This window comes from Phaethon aethereus, assembly GCF_964289735.1.
Source record: "Phaethon aethereus genome assembly, chromosome: 1".
NCBI lineage: Eukaryota > Metazoa > Chordata > Aves > Phaethontiformes > Phaethontidae > Phaethon > Phaethon aethereus.
In genome coordinates, this window is record NC_138575.1 from 86,118,354 (window position 1) to 86,144,047 (window position 25,694).

General features: G+C 40.6%; 1 protein-coding gene across 1 annotated transcript in view; it reads right to left on the reverse strand.

The window, feature by feature from the left end:
• The window catches only part of PRMT8 (protein arginine methyltransferase 8), a gene marked incomplete at both ends in the record, with an annotated part of 83,398 nt that extends 58,772 nt beyond the window's left edge, over positions 1-24,626 (reverse strand). Inside the window, 2 exons of the mRNA XM_082003525.1 lie at positions 23,900-24,038; positions 24,580-24,626. Of these exons, the coding sequence (XP_081859651.1) occupies positions 23,900-24,038; positions 24,580-24,626 (186 nt within the window). The remainder of the gene's footprint in view (positions 1-23,899; positions 24,039-24,579) is intronic.
• Between the last annotated feature and the right edge of the window lie 1,068 nt (positions 24,627-25,694).

Here is a 25,694-nt window from a genome sequence, read left to right on the forward strand (position 1 = left end):
GGCTCACTGGAGATGGGCAAGGGTGATGTGCCCATGAAACCCGGGGAATAATTCAGTGTGTGACTGACCACAGTTGTTGCAAAGAAGCTGACTTTATCTCAACACAAAGGGGACTAGATGGTGGCCTTTGTTTCAGATAAGCATCTGTCAACACTTGAGCAGATCAACTAGTGGTTTAAATGTTTCTCTCTGAGTTCCTTAAAAGACCGTCTCCCTGAGTTAGCCAGACTTGCATAGGGCAAGAGATTACATGGCTCAGCCCAACATAAAGTATAAAAGTTGAACAACTAACATAATAATTTCAATGAGAGCAATGGGATTGAGCTGCTGTATTCCCTCCCAGTGACTGGGGACAGCCAGCATCATGACCGTGAGCATATTACAAAAAACAGTAATGGGAATCACATTGGTATTATGACTGAACTGCAACTGCAATTCCTATATTTTGCTAAAGTGTAACTTACATTTGTATTGTGTTTTCAATGTATTTTGTATCACTCTACTAAATCAGAAATCCCATGTAACATCCACTGTCTTCAAATAAGACATTAATAAGACATTTGATACTTAATGTTACACCCTCCATGCATGGAATATCCAAAAGAAACTGGCCAAGACAGTATTGGACTTTTAACACCTATCTGCAACTAGTATTTTCATTTGTAATCATTAGAATAAAACTCTTGTTGAGGCCATTCAAAGCTTTATTTTTATCAGACATAAAGGGCCCAACTGTAAACAAATCATTGGTGTGAAAACTGGCAGAAAGCCTTTAACTTGTGCTCAGGAGCCCCAGCTGCTGAAAGAAAAACAGTAACTTTTCTGCCTTACAAACATGATTAAGTGTATGGTGGGAGGAAAGTTTTGACTCTGCTCTCTCTTGGGCACCTGGAAATTCAGGAAGACACTTTGCCATGAGATTTACAATGAAGAGTGCATCTTCTCATCCCTCTTCAGGCTTACCTGGGTGTGAGAATGCATGAATTTTATACTTAATGCTTTTGGGTTGGTTAAAATATCACAAACAGTCTACCTTGAACCAATTCCATTGCTATTCATTAAGGGGCTGTCTCCATCCTGGCTTTTGCTGTTACCATTTGCCTTCCCTTTCTTGTTGTTGCCATTTTCATAAGGGGTTGGGTGTTTTCTCTAAGCACTTCCTTTGACACTGATTCATAAGTTATTGTGTGCTGAGAGCAGGCGCATGCTTGGCTAAGACTGAATGGAAACCGTTGCCTGATTTATGGACACAATGTAGAATGCTTTGTCCACAAAATCCAACTTGTCTGTCCTGACAGTTGTCAGTGCCTCTTTGCAACAAGAAACTGCTACTTGCACTATACAGTGTCAGCTGAAGCTGAATCCTTCCTGCAGGTCTCAGGCATGCAAGTGTAGCCTGCGTTCTGCTACCCCATTTCTGTAGCTGCCACATAGCCTTTCATGCTTTTCTGTTGACATCCTGTGTGGGTCCCAATTCTTCCATTTGTGAAAAGCTTTGGTTCTGCCTAGTGCATTCCTGGGCATGGGCCAAGAGCACATGGGCAGCAAGACTTCCATGTATGTGCATGAGTGTTTCGTCTTTCCTTTACTTATGCAGTAATAGAGAAGTAATTTAAATGATTGCTGTAGAATCACTACAGACTGAAGAAGTATCTTTACTTAGAACTGTAGAGCAAAAGGAAATTACTAGAGACAACATGAGCAGAAAATGTAACTGACAGTAGAAAGATCAGTATAACTGGGTTTCTGTTCAAATTAGTCTTGCATTCATGCTATGTAAATAGGTTGATTAGCATGAAGACTGATATTCTCTGATTAAAGTTCTTCTTGCCTATGATTTTCACTATTCATGTGACTTTTCTTAACCTGAAAAGCTTAGAGACTGAACCTCAGCTTTAGAAAGGTTTTTACTATTCACAGCTGTGAAGAAAACTTGAAAACACTCAGTAAAAGTTTCTGGGCACTGAGGCCTATAAAAGGAACACACTGATGCAAATTCAGTGTCTTTTTTTCTCCAGTCTTACCACCTTTCCACGTCTGAAGTTGGCATTATTATTCTTTAGCCACAGTATTGTAACCAAAATTGACTTTAAAACATGTTTAAGAAATTATCATTGGAAAATATGGAAAAATGGGTTTTGATTTGGAAACTGATGATGTTGGGAGCATTGTTTGAGATGATAATAGATCAATTGGAAGGGAGAGTGAAGCAGAGCAGCTAATATACATTCCAAGGAGAACTCCAGAAGAAAATTTAATGGTAGGATTGATAAAAGAATTTGCAAATTTACAAAATGTAACCCAAATAACCGCATGTCTTCCAATTCCAAGAGCAGTAGGTGAATCAATTCCATGGGGAATCTTAACAACAAATTTGAGTGCCAGTAAGCACAAGGGATAAACAATTATGCAAAGAAATAAGTAGAGGCCTCCCTGTACATGATCCCGAGGAAGCTGGACGTGTAGTCCATAATTGTGAAAATCAAACTAAGCGAGAGGCAGAGGTTGCATGGGATTCAGTGTGGTCTACGGCTATTTTATCTCAATTTCAATATATGGCTAATACTTCATGGTGTTTTGCCTGGGACGGAACAGTCTTTACAGTTTTCTCATCAGTTAATGACAGGGGAACCACATCCAGGGAAAAGGAAGACATAGTACCCTGGTGGAATTGTAAAAAAATATGTAATTGCAGTGCAGTTGATAGAGCAGTCCAAGAAGTTCCTCCCTTAGCAGCTGCATTGAAATATGGGTGTTGGTACAGAGGATTCAAGAATGATTTAAATTTGACTAGTCTATATAAAATTAGAAGGGGATCAATATTTAGTTGTAGAAGGTCTACAGTTCAGAGCCCAGGACATTTAGTTTGGGCAATGAGTGATGGAACTTGGACCACCCATTTACCGATGGACGGGAAAGTAAAACAAATTACTTTAGGAATGCCAACATTATGTCCAATCTGAAAGAAAGCTCCCTTTAGGGGAGATTCTGAAAATTTAAAGTTAATATGGACAAAAAGATCACAAATTGATGATGATGATTGGAATGAACCCTCGACAGGAGTGAAACTTGGATGAGCCTTAGAATCCTCATTGACTCCCTTGGCAACTTACAGGAATAGGGATTGGTTATATAAGTTGACAGGTCAAGTGAAAAGATTAGCCAAAATAACAAGGAAAGGATTTAAACAACTAAATTTACAGTTACAAGCCACTTTGAAGATGACCCTACAAAATAGGATGGCTCTAGATATGCTCTTACTAAGAGAACATGGAGTTTGTGGATACCTGAGGGATAGGATAGATCATTGTTGCATACATATCCCAAATGTTACTCAGGATGTTGAATATGATTTGGACTTATTGAGAAAAATAAAAAAGGATACTCAGGAAATGCAACAAGACATGCACGAAAATTGGTTTGATAAAATTTTCAGTGGATAGGCATGGAACTTGAGTTCTTGGGTGAAGTCCTTAATTGGCACTGTGTTATTATTATTAATAATATCTTTGGGAATATTATTCATTTATCATTGTTTGAAAAGGAATTTACAAAAAGAGCTACCATTAATCGCAGAATTACACTTGCATTGACTACAAAACACCAAAATTTAAATGGACTAACTAATAATGCTCCTACTATCATACAATAAAGTGATTGAATGTTAATAAGGAAATTAATTTGTAATGGAAGTATTGAAAAGAAATTATTTCAAAACTTCCAAAGGGGGGAAATGTAACCAAGGTGGTAGGGAATTAAAATAAAATAGGGTTAGAAAATAGGTTTGTGAATTTGTAGCAAGTTGTAACTATAAGAACATTATGCACCGGCAATGCTGCTCGAGAACCCACCTAACCCTTCCCATCTTGATTTTCAGGAATCTTAACCTTTTCAGGAACTTAAGCATTACAAAAGGCCTGTAAAAATGGGTTTTCTTGAGACACTGAATCACTGGAGGTAAAACCATTCAGCACCAAATAAAAAACAGTGTTTATTTTTCTCCTTTTACTGACAACATAGTAATTTTCAGCAGAATTCTGAAGCATGATGTGAGTCAGACGAATGGACTGACTGACACAAATTGTATATTACAAGCAATAAAATTTCTTTTGAAGACCATATAATGAAGAAAGATCTAAATGATTAAAAAATGAAGGAAGAAAGGAAACTGACAACACCATCTCCCCTACCTCCTTAAAAAGGTCCAAATAAATAATACCATCTTTATTCAACCTAGGATTTCTCACTAAAACCAGATGATTAAGTAGGATTTTGATTTTAAATTGGTGTCAGAGATAGCAAGCAGTTAAAAGACTTGAAGTAATGCAAAGTGATAAAAGCTAAATACAGAATTGTTGGCAAGTACATTAAGTAATTAATTGTCTTGATTTCCTTTGTTCTGGATTGTGCAGACTGTACAATCCAGCAACTGTAATAAATCATTTTCATTTTATTGAGACTTCAGTTCATCAGGTGTAAAAGAAAACACAGCTAATTAATAGAGATGTGAACATACTCAGCATTTCAAAGAACTGAATGTTTGAGGAAACCCAAGGACTGTGTTCCTTTGTTACAGATTCCTAAATTTACCAGATTTTAAAAATATGAACCAAGGAAAGAAAAACAATGCAATGCATAATACGTATATATATAAAGCTCTTAGATTTTCAATTTTATTTATATCTTGTGTTTGCTTTCACAGAATCAGAGAATCTCAGAACCGTTGAGTGTGGAGGTCATTTGGTCCAACTCCCATGTTCAAGCAAGGACACCTGCTTGAACAACCAGCCAGTTGCCCAGGGCTACATCCAGATGGCTTTTGAGTATCAGCAAGGACAGAGACTCCACAACCTCCCAGGGCAACCTGTGCCAGTGGTCAGTCATCCTCACAGTAAAAAAGTATTTCCTGATGTTCAGACGGAACCTCTTGTGTTTCAGTTTGTGCCCGTTGCCTCTTGTCCTGTCACTGGGCATTACAGAAAAGAGCCTGGCTCCATCCTCTTTTCATCCTTCCTTCAGGTATTTATACACATTAGTAAGATCCCCCCTGAGCCTTCTCTTCTCTAGGCTAAGCATTCACAGCACTCTCAGCCTTTCCTCACATGAGAGATGTTCCAGTCCCTTAGTCATCTTCATGGCACTTTACAGGACTCTCTCCAGTATGTCCATGTCTCTCTTGTACTGAGGAGCCCATAACTGGACACAGAATTCCAGGTGTTGCCTCCCCAGTGCTGAATAAAGGGGTAGGATCACTTTCCTCAACCTGCTGGCAATACTCTATCTAATGCAGCCAAGGATACTGTTAGCCGCCTTTGCAGCAAGGGCATATTGCTGGGTCCTGTTTAACCCGGTGTCCACCAGGATTCCCAGGTCCTTTTCTGCCAAGCTGCCTTCTACCTGGGTGGCCCCCAGCATATATTGGTGTACAGGGTTGTTCTTCCCCAGGTGCAGGACTTTGCATCTCTCCTTGTTGAACTTCATGAGGTTCCTATCAGCCCATTTCTCCAGCCTTGATTTGCTTATTCAAATTTATTTGCATGTAAAATCAATGTTTGACCTATTTTCTGGTTTTATTTTTCCTCATGATTTGAGATCAACAAACAAGGAAATGGGTAGAACAGGAATCACGTACCAGATTCCCTCTTCTGGCAAAAAATGCTAATTCTCTGTTGTTATTTCACTCTTCCTATACACTTATAACTCACAATCCCCTTAGTGGAGCTGTAAGTGGTAGTGGCTTTTAAGAGACACTTTGACCAGTGGCCTCTATGTTTATTATTTAATAGAGATCAGATTTGCACATCTCTGAAAAGTCTGCAAGTAATGAAAAATTTCAGATGCAGTCAAGAGGCCCTAAATATAACATACAGCATGGAAAATATAAATGGTGCTTTATAGAATATGATTAATATTGATGTTCATTATCATGACATATCTCAAAGGAAAATGGAAGAGCATAACAATGACTTCATGATCACTATTACATTGAGATTCTAAATGAAGCAAAATAAGTATTTTATTTTTTAAGACTTTAATTACAAATACATTATCTGTATTTGGCACATTAATCTACAAGGTACAACTGATTTTTCCACTCATTCTCTTAGTGGATCTATAGTTATCTGAAGTATTACAGTATGGTTGAGAGTCTTAAGCCACTTAACTTAGTGTTATCATATTTGTTCATGATTGGACAGAAATAGTATATGTTTCAGGAAATGTCAGACCTGCTCACTGACAATTGTGGTTTGTATGTGCTAAAACCAACACATTTGTGAGTCATCAAGCTTACTGTACAATATGCACAATAAGTCCCAGACTTGGTTTAAATAAACTACAGACTTGGTTTAAATTATACTACAAGTTTAAGTTACACTACAAGTCCCAGACTTGGTTAAAATTATACAAATGTGTGTGGTGTGCGGAAAAATCATCATTCAAAAATACAGGATTCACTTGCCTATTCCAACTGTAGTATAATCCCAGGTAAACTTTTCAAAATCCTTAAATTTAACCTATACAAAATACCTGTGCAGAACTAGAATAAATGTCTAAGCAAGTACAAGCATACAGTATAGTTAAGATGAGGGCCAGGATTTCAAAAATATGTGGAAGGAGAGTATTGCTCCTTTAAAGGTATCTGGTCAAGGACCTTTTCCAATGCAACAGGGACAATAAGAAAAGGAGGAAGCCATGAACAAGAACATACGGGGACACAAACCTGACTGACATGACAAGGGAGGCAGTGATGAGAACCAAACCAGGTCAGTCACGTCAATTGATAAGGGCATGTGAGAATGTGAGAAAATTTATTCCAGCGAGGTTATCTGACTAGGGACCTGACCTGTCAATTGGGAAACTAAGGGGAAAAAAGGGAAACCAGGAACAAAATACACCGAGACACAGACCTCACGAAACAAACATGGAGACAATGGCAAGAAACAAACCTCACCATGCACACTGACTGATGGGCTATTAAGAAACCACAGGTGCCACTTCCAGGAAGAGCAGCCTGGACTTTGCAGCTGATGATATTGCATACTGGAGGGATCCCAGTATGTGGGAATCAACAGAGCTGTACAGGGTGGGGGATGCGCAGGGGAAGGGGGAGCAGGGAAGAACAAAGGAGGGTAGACAGAAAGCAGTGTAAGTGGGGCCAGTCAGCTGTAAAACGGGGTTGGTCAGTACATTTGTCTGGCTGAGCCCTGTGCCTGATCACCACAGTCTGGCCTAGCTTCTTCTATCTTGTTACTAAATCTTTTCTCAAGCATCTCTCTGCATATGCTCACACTCTGTCCCATGTGAACATGTGCTGCAAGGACTCGGGTGCCACCTAGTGGTGAGACCCGTGTGTGCGTGAGGGGAATTTGATGCCAGGGGGTGGGCACCCCTGGCCTGTGGTGCCAGCAACTGGAGTGAGCAGGGTCCCTGTGTCAGCTACTTGAGCCAGTGGGGGTCTTGAAGCCCCAGCCAACTGGAGCAGGAACCGCGTCTGTTCCCAAAACCTGCTGTTGGGGGTGTAACCAAGGTGGTAGGGAATTAAAATAAAATAGGGTTATTGTGAATTTGTAGCAAGTTGTAACTATAAGAACATTATGCACCAGCAATGCTGCTCGAGAACCCACCTAACCCTTCCCATCTTGATTTAATTATCAAGGAGTTAAGTGTAACATTGTGATCATGGTATTATGTTTTGTTCTAATAACAAGTAGTCAGAAAGAAGGAACACCTTGGTCAGTTCTACGGTCCGGTGGGTGGGTAATTATTCATTCTATAGTCTTGTCTTAAAACAAAGGACTGTGGGGTGAATGATTGCATGTTGGACCGACAGCCCATGAAGATCTATTTAGTGTTGCCAAGTTTAAGTGAACTTTGTAGGAAAGGTAATTCTGGCAGGGGGAGATCGCGACCACCGACTCAGAGACCACCCACTCAAGAAACCCTCCGACTCAAAAGATTAAGGAAGTAAAATCCCAAGAAATCATAGTGAGCATGCGTGGTCATTTACATGGTAGGCGAGGAATACTTAACCAATCATTGTATGGACACTTGATGAATATGTATTAATCTTGCCTATAAATGTTTGATTTTTGAACTGATCGAGCGAACACGATTTAGGAGGAGCTATCCTCCGTGCGCCGTGAATAGAGAATGCCTGCCTTTTAACACTACATTGGTGGTACGAGGTTTATTCCCGATTTCGGTGACAGTTTCTTAGTGCAATTCTCCACAACTAAAGTGAATTTTGTCAGAACAACCATACCGAGGAAGACAGTGAATATAAATGATGCTATTGCATGAAAATCTAGGACTTTTCTGTGAAACTGCCTTTTTAAACACAGTTTCTCTGTAAACAGAGAAAAAAAATCTATATAAACATTTGATGTGGTATAAGACTTCAACAAGGTTTTATGATTTTACAGTATATGAGCCCACATTGGCACAGTAGTGTGTTCTCTGACATAGTTCTAATAACACTGAAAACCTGGGTGCACAAAGAAATAAAAGTCACAGCACAATATGCAGTTTGAATTTATGTAAATATAAAACCTTGTGTATATGTGTATAAAGACACATACACATGATACGTAATTTTGTAAGTAAGCACATTAATGTGTGTTTAAGGAACTTCACACCTTTCTGTGTAGCTGAAATGACAAATGATCACAATTCTAAGGCAGCTTTTGAATTATTAAATAGCATAGTCTTGCTCATTCAGAACTAGTGTATCACATGCATTTTAGTTCTAAGATGGGGAGTAGAGAAACTTTCTTGATTTGAAATAGTGTTAGAGTAGAAACTGTTGTGTCAGTGTGACGATATCTTGTTGGTAATTCATTAATTATCAGACTGTAGAAGTACACTGAATATGAATGTTTTTTTAATGGTGATGGTATTTTGTAGCTGCATTGAAGGAGCTAATTAAACTTAAATTTCAAGTTCAAAAAAGGTAAGTTTCTCATAAGTCTGCTTAGTAATGGACAAAGAAATACTAATCTTTCTTCAGACTGTTAAATCAATTCTGTGTACTTCTGAGACTGACTAGCCCTCATTTATAGCAAGGACGACATGTATGACCTTAAGCAATTTGTAAATTTAGCCTAATCATAGAATTGTTTAGGTTGGAAAAGACCTTTAAGACCATCAAGTCCAACCATTAACCTAACACTGCCAAGTCCACCACTAAACCATGTCACTAAGCACCACATTTACACATCTTTTAAATACCCGCAGGAATGGTGACTTCACCACTTACCTGGGCAGCCTGTTCCAATGCTTGAGAACCCTTTCAGTGAAGAAATTTTTCCTAATATCCGATCTAAACCTCCCCTGAGGCAACTTGAGGCCATTTCCTCTCGTCCTATCACTAGTTAGTTGGGAGAAGAGACCAACACCCACGTCGCCACCAACCCCCTTTCAGGTAGTTGTAGAGAGCCATAAGGTCTCCTTTGAGCCTCCTTTTCTCCAGGCAAAACAACCCCAGCTCCCTGAGATGCTCCTCATAAGACTTGTGCTCTAGACCCTTCACCGGCTTTGTTGTTCTTCTATGGATGTGCTCCAGCACCTCAATGTCCTTCTTGTAGTGAGGGGCCCAAAAGTGAACACAGTATTCGAGGTGCGGCCTCACCAGTGCCCAGTACAGGGGCACGATCACTTCCCTACCCCTGCTGGTCACACTATTCCTGACAGAAGCCAGGATGCTATTGGCCTTTTTGGCCACCTCGGCACACATTCAGCCAACTGTTGACCAACACCTCCAGGTCCTTTTCTGCTGGGCAGCTTTCCAGCTACTCTTCCCCAAGCCTGTAGCATTGCATGGGATTGTTGTGACCGAAGTGCAGGACCCGGCACATACTCTTGTTAAACCTCACACAGTTGGCCTTGGCCCATCGATCCAGCCTGTTCGAATCCCTCTGTAAAGCCTTTCTTCCCTCAAGCAGATTCAACACTCCCACCCAATTTGGTGTCTTCTGCAAACTTACTGAGGTTGTACTTGATCCCCTGGTCCAGATGATTGATAAAGATATTAAACAGAACTGTCCCCATTACTGAGCCCTGAGGAACACCACTTGTGACCAGCCGCCAACTAGGTTTAATTCCATTCACCACAAGTCTCTAGGCCCAGCCTTCCAGCCAGTTTTTTACACAGCAAAGAATACACCTATTCAAGCCATAAGCAGAAGTTTCTCCAAGAGAGTACTGTGGGAAAGGGTTTAAAAGGCTTTACTAATGTCTAGGTAGAAAATATCCACAGTCTTTTCCTTATCCACTAAGTGGGTCACCTTGCCATAGCAGGAGATCAGGTTAATCAAGCAGCACGACCTGCCTTTCATAAACCCATGCTGACTGGGCCTGATCACATGGTTGTCCTCTACGTGACATGCGATGGCACTCAAGATGATCTGCTCTATAACGTTCTGCGGCACCAAGGTCAGACTGACAGACCTGTAGCTCCCTGGATCCTCCTTCTGGCCCTTCTTGTAGATGGCTGTCACATTTGCTAACTTCCAGTCAACTGTGACCTCCTCAGTTAGGCAGGACTGATGATAAATGATTGAAAGTGTCTTGATGAGCACTTCTGCCAGCTCCCTCAGTACCCTTGGGTGGATCCCATCCAGCCCCATAGACTTGTGTGTATTTAAGTGGTGTAGTAGGTCGCTAACCATTTCCTCTTGGATTATGGGGGCTTCATTCTGCTCCCCATCTCTGTCTTCCAGCTCTGGGGGCTGGATACCTGGAGAACAACTGGTCTTACTATTTTAAGAGTAAGTCTTTAAAAAAAGTCTTTAGACTGAGGCAAAGACGACGTTAAATATCTCAGCCTTTTCCTCATCCTTTGCCACTACGTTTCCCCCTGCATCCAATAAAGGATGGAGATTCTCCATCCACAATGAAGTGCACATGCTCATATTTGGCGATTAAACATTATTTGGTTTTGGTTTACCCAGTCTGAGAAATTTCATTGTAAGAGACTGAGATTAATAACCCATCAACTCCAGGCTTGGGTAGCATATTTGTTCTCAAGAGGGCTGCAAACATCACAATTGATTTCAATATCTTTTCAGCAGTTATTTAAGAAACTTGGACATGTATCTAACATCCAACACAGGTAATCCCACTAGTTCCAATGGAATTACTTTTGTTCCATGTTATACAAGGTGGACGAGGAGTGTTTTCAAATATTCTGCCAGTATGGAACTTGATTCTACAATAAATAATCATGCTGACTGGTACTGACACGAATGAGCAAACCAGTGTGTCCAGCATTTCTTGCATTATTATTAGAACATTTACTGAAGTGTTCAAAGATCTTTAACAATTTATGTTAACTCCAATAGGTTCTGAACTACACCTGTTAAAAAGATATCAACACAGTGTACTTCAAAAGCACATGTTGATAGTCATGTTGATATAAATCAGACTTGTAGAGCTTTGTGGTAACAAGAGAATAAGGTTTTGCTATTTCAGACCCATCTTTTAAACACAGTTAAGAAATGAATATGAGAAAGTATATTCCTAACATTTGTATACAATCATGAAACAGAATGATGAAAACTGTATTCTTGAGTAAAACCACTGGTGATTCAGTCTTTTTAATACAATTTTATATAGAGAACTGAGCTGGTTTTGTACCCGTATAAATTGCAAATAATTCTGCTGAAACTGGTGCATTTACACAAGGGTAAATCTGTCTTGAGATCAGAATGCACTTGCTTCCGGTAGGCATGGTTAGAATACTCAGTTTTACCTAGCGGAAAAAGACCTTGCAAACATAAATACTTTTCCCTTCCACTTTACAAAGACACAAAGATGTATTTCATGAGCGCTAAGGAGCACTGTTGGCTTTCTCTTGAGAAAGGAACAGACCTAGCAGAGAGAAAGATAGCACAGAGACTTTTTTCTTCAATAAAATAATTGTAGTGAGGCTACATGAAATCATGTCTTCTATTAAAAAAAAATCCTAGAATAGTTTCACATTTTCATTAAAATCTCACAGTAATAAGTGAAAGCACCTTCTTTGCTTAAAATTCTTATCTACCTTTGTCTCCCATTAAGTTTATCTGCTTAAACAAAAATTCTCTCAGAAATGCAGGACAGAAATTGCATGTCAAGTACAGAGAAAACAGAAGCATAAAACCAATCTTGAACTGGCCTAGTTTTACAAGTTCTAGGCTAACTTTCCTTAAAACTGTATACACATTGTCACAGTACTAGCATTATAATTCATTAAAGTATGTTTGAAAAATCTACTGACTGTGAGATGGAGTTTAGCACTGGAGGCCTGAATTAACTTCTTGGTACTGAATGAGAAATGATATGTAGCAGGACACATGCTTTGAACAGCCTTGAAAATGACAATCAACTTTTTGATTTAATAGAATATAAAGATTCATCATGTCACCGAAATCGGGAATAAACCTCGTACCACCAATGTAGTGTTAAAAGGCAGGCATTCTTTACTCACAGCGCCGGGAACACGGGGGATAGCTCCTCCTAAATCGTGTTCGCTCGATCAGTTCAAAAATCAAACATTTATAGGCAAGATTAATACATATTCATCAAGTGTCCATACAATGATTGGTTAAGTATTCCTCGCCTACCATGTAAATGACCACGCATGCTCACTATGATTTCTTGGGATTTTACTTCCTTAATCTTTTGAGTCGGAGGGTTTCTTGAGTGGGTGGTCTCTGAGTCGGTGGTCGCGATCTCCCCCTGCCGGAATTACCTTTCCTACAAAGTTCACTTAAGCTTGGCAACACTCAATAGGCTTTCACGGGCTGTCGGTCCAATGTGCAATCATTTACCCCACAGTCCTTTGTTTTAAGACAGGACTGTAGAATGAATAATTACCTACCCACCAGACCACCGAACTGACCAAGGTGTTCTGTCTTTCTGACTACTTGTTACATAATATCATGATCACAATGTTACACTTAACTCCTTGATAATTAAATCAAGATGGGAAGGGTTAGGTGGGTTCTTGAGCAGCATTGCTGGTGCATAATGTTCTTATAGTTACAACTTGCTACGAATTCACAAACCTACTTTCTAACCCTATTTTATTTTAATTCCCTACCACCTTGGTTACAATCAGATTAGATATTAACAGAAGGGTAAAGTAGTTAAAACAACAATCTGGGAAAATTATCTTCTCAGTAATATGTCAAGTTCAGCAATGACAATGTGACTCTGATCAAACATAAGGTGAAAGCCAGTGTGAGTGCGTGAGGTGGAACTACGGTGAGTTGGAGTTTCACTGCTGCTCAAAAACCTGACATGAAGACTAGTGAGGGGTGTCGTGTTTTCTCCTGGCTCTACTCATTGGTGATTGGGGTGGGTCTCAGAAAACGGTATGTGTGTGTGCAAGGGTATAAGAGTTCATGAAAAGCTTTTACTGACAGAGTCTCTCTCTCAGCATGGTAAGTCAGTTATTTGTGAGATTAACCATTGATTAACCATTTGTGAGACAATGCTGGTAAAAGCAAATTTCAGCGGAGAATTTCAAGGAAGCTTTAATACACACACTTTGATAATCAATTAAAAACAGTCTTGTGTTTTTTTGTGTTATGTTCTTTCTTCATTCATGGTTGGCTGGGGTAAATCACAGGGCTAGAACTGCACACTATCTCTTCTTATTCTATGACTGATCAATGCAGTCAAAAACAGTCAACATTAGTTTTACTCTCTCTTTCTGACAGAGAAATTTATATTTGCATTAGACCTTACCAACTATTGCAAAAAACCCTTATTTTCCTATTTACAAGTTGTAAAAGGGTGAATTGATTCACTCTCCTGATGGCCTCCTGCTACCTCTGTCTACAGCTCCTTGATTCCTGACATTTGTTGAATCCAACAATGGGACAATGAGGCGCAACAAGAAAATATTCTGCAAGTACACAGGCACCAAAAGGGAGGCTAGGGAAAATGTGGGTCCATCGCTAAATGGGGCAGGGGCCCTGGTGACAAAGGATGTGGAAAAGGCCAAGGTACTCAGCATGTTCTTCACCTTGGTCTTTACTGGTAAGACCAGCCTCAGGAGTCACAGTGTGATTCTGTGACTTTTTGACAGTAAATTTAAGTATTTTAGATTTAAATTTAGGTGTTGCTGCTTTTAAGGAAATGAGAAGCTTCTCTGGATGTTGACTGTATTTCCCTGCCTTTCCTTCCTGCCTTGCTCCCTCCTCTTCCTTCCTTCCTTTTCACCCTCCCTTCTTCCCTTCCTACCCACGCACTCTTCTGCCTGCCTTTCTTCCCTCCTTCCCTTTCTCCTCCTTTCCCTCTTTCCTTTTCTTTTCCACCTTCACAAAACAATTTCATTATGACCTTTGACCTCCAGTAAATTTACAACGCACATTCTGTTTCATGACTAAATATAGTATTTTCCACAACAGGGCTTTTACTTGAGGGCAACTTCATGTTTGCAATCCCAGAAATCTAAGAGATCATCAAACTTACACAGAGCTGAAAAGGATTTAGCTGAAATTTTAGTCTGCAACATACTTTCTTGCACAATAAAATATGTTCTCTTTTTTGTCTTCTCTGCCTAATAACTGTTTTATTATTTCACATCCTTGGTCTGCTTCAGGTTTGCAGAAGTTCTAGTGGGTTATACCAAAGCCAACAAAACTGAAGAGGTAATGATTGCCCTTAGCTTTTTTTAAGGTTCAACAATAGGCAGAGCATACCTAACAATCGTTGAACATCTGCAAATTCAGCTACTCCTAATTAAGTTTAAAACACCATGACTCCTAAAGAGGCAACTATATTATGATGTGGGTAACGCTATCTCATTTTCTTTCCTTCTGAAACAGCAGTTCCATCTGTACAGTTACACAAGATGCAAACTGTGCGTAAGAAGCAGTGCTGCTTTTCAGATTTGACCTCCCTCTTTCTAGGGGAAATAAATAAGAAACAGCTAACCTAAAATACCAAAGTAAAACATGCTAGATACGCAACTGGGCTCACTCACAAGGGATTTCTGCAGAATACACTTTATTGGCACTACCTGGCCATGTGCATTTAATCAGTTAGTCTTCTGCTATAAAGTTCTTTCAGACAAGAAAATATTCTTCCTTTCCATTCTCATAACTTTTCTGCAGAGCTTTTAGTTAAAGGAGGTAAGCAGGATGCTATATAACACAATGGTCACGGGCCTGAGAAGATGACCTGTAAGAAGAGATTACTGTGTGCTCAACTTGTTTGATTTGTGGAAAAGGAGGCTAAGGGACAATCTAATAGCAGCCTGCAAGTATTTGAAAGATAGTTAAAAAGAAAATGGAAGCAAACTCTTCTCAATAGCAGCAGATGAGACAATGAGGTGCAAAGGTCACAGCTTGCCATTTGGGAGGTTCAGACAGGACAGTAAGAAAAACTTTTTCACTGAGAGGTCTGTGCAGCACTAAGAGGTTGCCTAGAGAGGTAGTTCTTGGAGGTTTTCAAAACTTGGCGAGAGACAGCAATGGCCAACTTGATCCAATGTTCATGACTGTTCTACACTGAGCATGAGGTTGCACGAGCTGTTCTACAGAAGTTGAAACAAAGATCTGAGACAAGGAAGGTGGTTTTAACGTGTCCCATCAAATGTGAGTTTTGTACATTTCCTTTTGTATGTGAGGATTGTGTAAGATAAACTACTGTGGACAACTTCTTTTATCTTAACCAAGCAACTGGCAGGAACCGATAAGAACCAGTACAATGTTAAAATACAAGATAAGCAAGTGGAAAGAGACAATAAAAAAAGAGCTCCTCTGGAGGACAGACAAGTTAAGGGGACCAAGTACCACAAAAAACCACCAGAGAACCACCAACTTATTTAACAGCGCATGCATCAGGGACATTTGAGTATGTTAAACATTTCTCGGAAACATCATGAGCATGCTAACAATTGCAATGAATATGAATGTATGTACTCTATATAATTCAGATGCTGGTAACACGAGGCATGCATGTTAGGAGGAGATATCCCCCATGCGTCCGGCACTGTAATAAAGATGTCTGCTTAATAACATTTTGATTTGTTATTAAATTTGAATTTCTTTGAATCAAAGTCCTTTTTAACCAACGGTTTTGTGTTTCTCCAATGACACTGTGATCCCTATTTATAAAGGATTCAGTGACGTTACTCTTGCTATAGCCCAATGTAACTGAGATTAGAATAAAAAAAAAGTACGTATCCTGTACTTCAGACAGGGTAATGTCCAATATAGGGCACAGTCATGAAGTATATGGTGCTCAGATAGAAGTAGTTCAGAAGGAGTTATGAGAAGGGATAATTACTTCCCTACTTGTGACTAAGGAAAAGAAAATCAGTAGCTGGTCTTTATTCCAAGCTGGGGTCAAGCTTCAGGGCAATGAATAGTACAAGGATGCAACTAGAAACTGAAACAGATGGCAAGGTCTCCTCTCCTCCTTTCAAAGTGAGAAATTAAGGTCCACAACAGAAATAAGTTTGGACTGGTGGATTGTTGTTGGAAGGCCCTGGCTTGGTCACGCATTATTCTGGGCTCTGAGATTGGGTTTGAGCTTTCTAGTGCTATTAGAAGCAATGAAACATAAGCTGTATGTCCAGAAAAGGATGGGAAGGACAGAAGAACTGCTAGGCCACATGTGACCCCAAGTGTGCATTGTGGGCACTTAAGGAACACTTCAACACTAATCCTTGGAGACCACTATATACCACTGCTTCCCAACCAGCATATGTTTACTTTCATCATACTGTTATAATAGAGGCAAATGCTACTTTTTCTTTTAAAAAAGGGAGTGGGAACTGTGACAGAATTGTTCAGATATACTTGGATCCTTGGACAGGACAAGAAGAGCACTAGGAACTTAAGTGTGTGGTCCAGAACAACCAGTATGCTGAACGTGAAGCTTGCCAACTGCACTATGATGAAGAGTTTGCCACTAGGAGGAGCTGAAGAGGGCAGTGGTATAAAACAAACTCTTAGAAAACACACACCTCCATATCCCTCTTCCAAAGTTGGTTTTTCTTCCCCAGTCTTTCTCAGAAAAACTTAAGGAACTCCTTTTCTGTGAATAATGCCTAGAAAAGGTGGTAACACCCCTTTTAAAACAATAATTCACTCTGGGAGGAGAAGACCCAGGTACAATGCAGTCCTCAATATACGCAAACTTCCAAGAGCATGTCCTAACTGCAGGACAGGATATTTTAAGCAAGGGACAATACTACTCTTATCACCTTCTTTATTCCATCTCTGTCTAAAATTTTAGCTAAACATTTTATTTCCACAGTAATTTCCATGCAAAATATTCTCTTCATTTGGAAAGCAAAGACATTGAGATTTTATTTATGATCACCTAACACTTCACACTCAAAATACAAGGCAAAATTATCTTTAAATTCGGCACTTAGAGTTTTCAGAAAAGCAAACTTGGCAGTGAATGCTTCTTCGAGTGAGTCTGCCTTATTTACAATTCTGGTCTCTCAATCTCCAAATAGTTGATGCAATAAAATGAAGATAAATCGATTTTATATTCCAGATTTTCAAACTGAGTTTCTATTTTTAAGAAATAAGCGGATTATGGAAAAGACAAAATTTTATATACCTTTTAAAATTTGGATATTTGAAATAGTTTTTTCACAACTAGGACCTGAAAAACCTAGCTCATAAGAAATAAATAAAGCCATCATCCTTCATCTTCCTATGCCTCTTAAATCTCAGTTTAAAACTGAAATACTAAGAATGAAATAGTGCCCATCCTCTCACAGTCACCGTGAAGTGAGAAAGTTGTCTCAGCTCCCATACAACAGCAGGCCTAGAGACTCCATGGAGCCAGTCAGTACCTGTTCAAGAACACAGGAAAGCGTCAGGTAGGCTATGATTAGTCAGCAATTGCTCCTTTCTGGCATGGTGAAGACACCTTTGTGGCCATCTGCTCAGCCACTTAGTGGGAAATCTCCTCTTTGCTTCCTTGAGATAAGTGCTTCTTGTTTCTGTTGTTTAGATGTTATTCCCAAAGAAGAAAGAAAATTATGGAAAGGACAATCCCATTTTATGCTAAACTAGGTATCAAAATAAAGCTGGCATTAAAGCTAGTGAGCAGGACAGCATGCAGCAGGATCCTCTCTGGAATTGGAGGTAGGAGCAACCACTTTCATCATTCACACCCTTTAGATGAGGTTCATCAACCTTTTAGTTGAGGTTCAACACCTCATCTGTCAATGGACTGAACTTTGTGACAAATGCAGAAAGGCTGAGGCAAAATCTTACGGTAAGATTAGGCTCAATGCTTTTTTACCTTTATGTATTTCTCTGCTCTGCCTGTACCAGTAAGGGCACAAGCCTTCATCTTTCACAGTCAGGCTGAGGGTAAAGCTCTGGAAGGCACATGAGTCTGTCTTGCTTGCTAAGTTCGTTTTCATTGTGGAGGTAGAACAGTTACAAAGGTGGTCATCTACAGAATTTCTTGCACTCTGAAGAATCCGGTGCTTTTTACAGACTGAGGTTGAAAAAAGAGTTATTATGGCAACTTCTGTGCAAAGTGCTCACTAGCAGAGAACCTCTCTTTTAGCATTGCCACAATATGATGTGGCCCATGATGTCACCAAGATGAACCATACGCTTTCTAAAAGATATCAGTTTTCTTGACACTAAAATACTGTTCACTAGAACAACCTATGCTGGCAAAGGATGATCCACACGAAGATATCTTTAACTTGGAACTCTGCTTTGAGTGATTGCTGTTATTCTTTATATAAGCATAAATGTTTTTTTCATCCTATTTTTATTATTGATGCCAAACAGAAGTTATTTCTTCAATGGGGCCAAAAAATTATGGTCAATATCTTGAATTTCTAGTATTAAATTTGAGAAAGGAATGGAATGCATTTAACTACACTGAGATCTTCAGCCAAGCTAAGTCAATGTTCTGCACAAGCTGCAGTTGGCACATGTTGGTTTAAAGCCGTACTTCTGCTCCCCCACCCTTGAACTGGCTAGAAACCAAAAAAGCCCCCATGACCATTATTAGAACTTCCTTGTTACTAGACTAAGTAGCATGGATTATGTAGTCCTAGTAGGAGCATGGTATAGGATCAAAATGTGGCGCACTCCTTGCTTTAACTCAGAGCTGCCTCTATAGCCTTTGGGGATTTGACTAAACCCACAGTGAAAGATTCTTCACTGACATCATGGGTCAGCTTTCTGACTGCCTTGTCAGCAGTGCAAAACATCTAGAGCATGGTCCACTAGTCTGGTCTCTACAGCTCACCTATACTAACTGGCACATAACAGCTACCACAACTTTTCCTGTTCAAAGTTACGTGACATAGGCATGTGGCGCACCACTCAGTGAGGATGAAAGGTATGTCACAAGCTGCTTCTTCAGCTAACTATCTGACACCATGCCAGATTTGTCATGATTTCTGCTAGCTTAAGAAGTACAACACATAGCAGCACTACTTCTCTCTTGGGTAAACATCACCCACTCATCAATCTTCATTCATATATGGTGTTGTAAGCAATTTAGTAACAGCAAATAATAACCTTCTACAGCACCCTTCACCAGTAAATAACAGAATTCAACAGTATGAACAGGAAAGCTCAGAGGGATTCACTTATATCTCCAAGGTCATCCAGTGTAATGGCATCCAGTGTGTTTGTAAAACAAACACATTTACTGAATAAATTCAGTCCACTGTTCTCTTAGGCACACTCTTGCTCTGCTTCTGTTCTTTGTTTATGTATTATCTGTACTTCGATAACTTGTTAAGGAGAAAACCCTCTTCCTACTCATGAATCACGAACAGAAGCTCATGATTTCAACAGATGAGAAGGTTATAACCTCTTCTCCCCTCAGCAGTGGTATGGCTGGATTTCATACAGATAGGACATTATCATCTTCCCACGTCCGATAACGGAGCAGTTAACTTTCACAGATCTGGATCTCATGATACTGCACTAGTTATATTCATCTGTATGGGGAAGCACATCTATTACGCCTGTTAGTCAAAATCTTCAAAAGAATTTATTTTTTTTTCTAACCAAAACCCAAGCTTTGTATAATAGGACATTCAGGGAGGGCTCTATTTTGCTACCATTAATAAATTACCCAATGTCTCTATTCTTAGCAGTGAAACAGGCATCTTTTTATAGACACTGTTAAGTCTTCAGCACAAGAATTGCCTTTATGGAATTACTATGCAATTGCATTGTACAAAACCATCCCAGTTTCGGGTTCTAGAATTGTTTCGGTCAGCAACTAACCTGTTACATGTAGATGTATATGTCTGTTGAATGTGCACATAAACCCTGGCAACTTTGTGCTATTCTGTTCACCTGGCATAGGTTCACAAGGTACATTCAGGCACACTTCTTCCTCTGAAATCTCACTTCTTTCAATTTGTTTCCCATCACTGATATCAGGCCTACTATTAATATGGCTTCTCTTTATTATATTTAAAATAAAAAGACCCAGAAATCGAAATCTACAGCATGGCAGCACCATGAATTCTGCAGCAGCTTTGTGTGTATGTTCTACAAAGAACAATTTCTCTTTCAGTTTGTTTTCTGTCTGAGTGCCTTTAATTATTTGCAGAGAACTCAGTTCTGAGTCTGTTACTTATGCAAACAGTCCTGTGTTATTTAGACAAGTCTTCTTTCATGACTAAAGATACAGAGGTTAATTTTTATATCTCGAGGAGAGATTCTACAGCTTTCGTTCCAATGGAACTTCTCTTGAAGACCATGGGATAGCCAAGGGGAATAAAGATTTTGTGAAACTTTTTTTCCCTGTGCACTCCAAAAAAGGATCCAAAACCATTCTGGAAAGCTTCTTATTAGTGAGGCCTCTATGGCCTTCAGTGAGGCTTTAAATAGAAAAGATTTATGGTTTTATTCCCCTTGACTTTTTGTTTTTATACAAAGCACTGTGTACACTCAGGCTGCTATAAACACATACAAAAACCCACTGGTTCCACCTAAACTCTGGCAGACAGAGTGGTTATCAGTGCAATAAAATTACAAAACTATTCTGAGCCTGATCCAAGATCCAACAGCACCTGCGGCAACACTTCCATTCTCCTAACTATGTTTTGTATCAAGAGATAAGGCTATGGGGATACTGGTAATGTAAATGTCTGTACAATCAGGTACCATGGGAGCACACTTCTTTAAGTTTCCTTGTAACACAAGGTGTCCTCCTTAACTGGAAAGTAATGCTAGTGAGCTATTGCTTTTCTACTCTTGTATTCTTGTTTGAGGAAACAGTGAGTATTGTCTTACCATAGCTTTGGTTTTGCCTTGTCTGTATTTGTTGTCATCATTTCTTCAAGCTCTTTAGGGTAATGAGCTAGCACTATGGTCATCAGAGGGTAGTTAAGGGAATAAAAAGTTTCTCAGTGTCCATGTTCTTTGTCTTAATGTTTTTTTTTTAAACTGCCCTATTACTACTGAACCAGTATATTTGACATATTTGATCAGAAGTTTGATTAATGCTCTTAGTTGTGGTATATTTAAAAAAAACTTTTAAAAAATTACTATGAAATGTAACATAAGTAATTCACTCAATCCGAGTAAGAACCAGAAGGTTTTTGGAATTATTTGGAAGTGGGGCATTTTTACCATTTCTTGAGTGTCTTAACTGTTCATCACTCATTACAGGTGACATTTTTTACATTATGCCTATCACCACAGCAACAGAATACTTCAGAAATTTAGTGAGGATCAAATCATGTGTATTACTGATACCCCATTGGTTTCAAATGAAGCAAATTTATACCAATTCCTAATTTTCTCTGACACTGTGATAACTCCAAAAGTGAGATGCTTTGTCCTGTATTCCTCTGCCACAGAACAATTGCTAACTTCAGAAGAGAGTTAGAGCAATACAGGTTTGAAGGTTAAACTGGTATCATATGACTTTGCTAAATATAGATGCTTGACGAGTGAAAGAGCTTCAAAGGTCTTGGTATATTTTTCTTGCTGCACTTCTAAGTCTGCTTGTATGCAGACTAATTCTCTTAGTACCGAACAGATCTTAACATCACAAATATGAAAATTAATAAAATAGAAAATATCTTGACACGTGTTATGAATATATCCCTTCTGATTTTCTTAATGTAGAAGTGCAGCATGATATGCCTAATCTGCAATATTTTCACTCTCATTTCACAAATCTGTCACTGGTGGATACTCTGAGGAGAGGAAGCATAGCATTTTAATATTCTACTACGCTGTATGCAAAATTGGAATGAAACAGTCGCTGTTAAGAAAGCCTTCTCTATAAAATGACATTGCAGCATGTGTAGCATTGCTCAAGTAGAAAGACAAAGGTGGCTAAGCAGCAAAAATGTACTAATAGCGAATTGAAATAGAAGAGGGATATTTAAAGAGCTCCTCTCAACTATTTTCCCTGTCTAAAGACAATTTCCATCGAAAAATGGCTTTGAAAGCAACTGGCTGTGTTTGTACATTTCTCCTTGCAATACTGCCCGGGACCTTGGGACCTTTCATGCAGTATGTGCTGTCAGTACTACAATAGTTTATAGATGTGCAGACAGACTGCTTGCTATTTAGAGATCCCTCTTCTGCAAACAGTACTCAATGGGATTGTAATGCAATGTAATCAATGTTCTTTGATTTAGTGCTTACATCACATTCATTTAAGAAAATTCTGCTCTTCACCTGGCATGGAAACGGAGGCATATTTATGAAGGTCAAGCAGAGAGCACACCTAATTAAGGAAGAAAAATGTGGAATTCATTGAGGGAGCAGGACACGTGCTGGGAGAATTACCTGAAAGGAGACAATTGGCAGAGACATTGAAAGAATAAAGGAGGGAACAGGCATGTGCTCACTCACACTGCAGTGGTGCTTTTGTTCTTTATTACCTCTGCAGGGCAACTGGAGAGGAGGGTCAGTGCCGCCCATGCATGTAAAGGCAAAGCTGTTGAAGTTGGTTGGGGTGCAACGTCCATGGGGGCGTTGTACATAGCTGTGCTGTATATCGCTTAACCATGCGTTAAGTGTTCAGAGTGCTAAGCTGAGTCTATTAATAGAAACGGCAAGAAACAGCAAGCTTGGCACGCACTCGCACTTTCGCCTGTCTCCTTCTCACATGCTCCCAGAGAAAGCTGGGACCACATCCTGCATCCTCTGCTTTTCCAGATCAGAGACTTCGCACACTGCTACACCCCTTGAGAAGTCTCAGTGAGGTCAAGACAGCCCTAGACAAGTAAACAAGGGCTGCTCAATCCCAACGTTGCTGAGACGGGAAAGGCTGAGCAAAATAAAGGTAATGGGGAGGGCAGGGGCGGGGGGCGGATTTTTTGCAGAGAACATGGAAGCTCGGAGGATACCCTCTCGGCCCGAATGCAATTGCAAAGCTATTCTCGGCACTTGCTCAGGCCACTCGGGCGCAAGGGGCAATGCTCCTCCACCCCTGCCTCGGGCAGCTCCGCTTGGTCATATCCAGGCTGCTACAGAGACACGGATACGCCCAGTAAAAGCTCCACGGCGTTCTGCCACACGGAAAGCACTCAAGAGCTAGCATTCTTTGTCCCTTTCAGCCTCCTCAAACACACAAATAACCGTCCTTCCTTACCGCCGCACACATTCTCCTCTACTCCCAGTCCCCTGTACGGAGCCTCACCTCCGCGCGGCACGCGCCAGCCCACCTAACTTCTCCGGGAACCAGCCGTAAAGCGGCGGCTTCCGGGAAGCAGCCCGGGCGATTGGAGGGTTCAGTGGGCTGCAAAGTTCTCTGCCTAGGGGGAACGGGGCGGGGGGGGGGGCATGCAGGAAATCGTAGCAGCAATGGAGGCAGAGGCTAGCTGAAGGAGCCAGGAAAGTTCATCACTTATGCTGCTTCTGCTAAGGGATCTATGCTCGGAGCTGTGGGAGCTCGGGCGCCGGGCTCTGCCTCGCATCCTTACCTCGGTGCTGTCGGCAGCGTTCTCCGCCATTTTCCTTCTCAGGAGCAGGCAACGGGAGGAGTGTTTCATTCCCATAAGAGCTAGCCAAAGGGTTGGGGCTTCGGGGTTGGTTTGTTTTGTTTTCGAAGCCTTCCAAACACTGCTGTTGCGCCAAAGGATAGGGAGGAAAAAAACCCCCCACTATGGAAAACAGCAATAAATCAGTCAGCTTTGTCCTTTCTGCGTTGCCCACGGGAATGTTTGTCTCCTCTTAGCACCGGGAGGTCCTCGGCCACTTTCAAGTCCTCCTTTTACTCCCCTCTCTTCCACCTCCAGCGAGCTCTTGGGATCGGCAGGGAGAGGCGGCACACGCTCTTCAGGTTAAACTAAAAGGCTGTCGGGCTGTGAGTCCTCCCCTTCAGAGAAAGCAGCCGGGCTAAAGAAGAGAGAAGCACCAGCTAAACTGAACTTGGGCGTGCAGTGACCAGCTGGGCATCTTTGTGTCCTGTGGCTACTTTTCCAGAGGCAGAGGGAGCCAGAGACAAAGCAACAGGACAAGGAAATCATAGCCTTTTATTTTCCTTCTTTGGGTTTCCTTCTTTCTCTCTAGGTCCCAGGAAACTTCCTTTAAAGAAGGTCACAAAATTTGCCACCCTCTTTCTATGAATGTCTTCTGAAACAGCAATCCCTTCTTTCCCTACCCTTTCTGCTCTTGGGCAGGGCTAGTGCCCTTCTCTGGGAATTGCATTCACGTGTCTTTCGTTGAAAAAAACATTATATCAAGCTCCCCCCACCTGTCGCCTACCCCTCTCACACACAAGCATGCATTTACACGTACGGAAACAGACGTTGTCTCCCTCTCATGCAGATATGCAAAATTTTTTTTTTTCTTCCACACCCCTCCCCAGCAACACTTTTCTTTGCAAGGACTCTCGGTAAGGCTTTTAGTGGGCAACCGAAGAAGCCTGCTCCAGCTTCTTTCCTCCGAGCTAAGTAGCAAACCTGCTTTCTTAAGATATCTTCTCGTGTGCATGCTCCCAGCTTCTGTTTTACTTGAAATTTTTCAGCAGGATCCACACTCTGCCAGGTAGCTGAGAACTATAGAAATACAGTCCTGATCCAGATACAGCTCCTGCTGAAATGGGTGTGGGGGGAGGTCTTGCTGAGCAGGGAAGGGGTACAGGTATTTTGAACTTTTTAGCCTTTTCCTAATGACATCTTCCTCTGTGGGAGTGCATTGACACCTTCCCCACACGTTTATCTTGCTTTCGCTCCTCCGGTCTCTTTCTAGTTCTGAGTTGTCAGCTGGGAGGATTAGGTTTACCTCGCTTGTGTTGCTGTGGGTGAGGGCGGGAGAGGGGGCGTATTACGTAATTAATCCTTCCAACTTCACTTTCCACAGCTCCATCTCCAGCCCACTGTTCTCACGTTTCTGTTTTGTTTTTATATGGAGGAGGTGAGAAAATAACGCTGGTGTGTGGGGGTGTGTTGCATGAAGGACTGCTGCTCTCCAAACAGTTTGAAATAAGTTCATTTTGGGATGTCAATGGAGACCTGAAGAAGAGGTTTGAAATATTACTTTCGGTGCATATTTTAAGGACATAGCCAGCTCAGATGCTACATCAATAACAGATTATGATAGATCTGGGGTTTTGAATTTTTGTCCCCTGCAGCCTATTATAATGTCTTTTAATTAGAGTTTATCCTCAGCTGACCTCTGGAATACTGACATACCATGAAGTACTGCCAAAACAACGGGAGGTCCCTGGGCACATAGGAAGCTGAAATATTCCTGTGGGTGGGGGAATGGAGATAG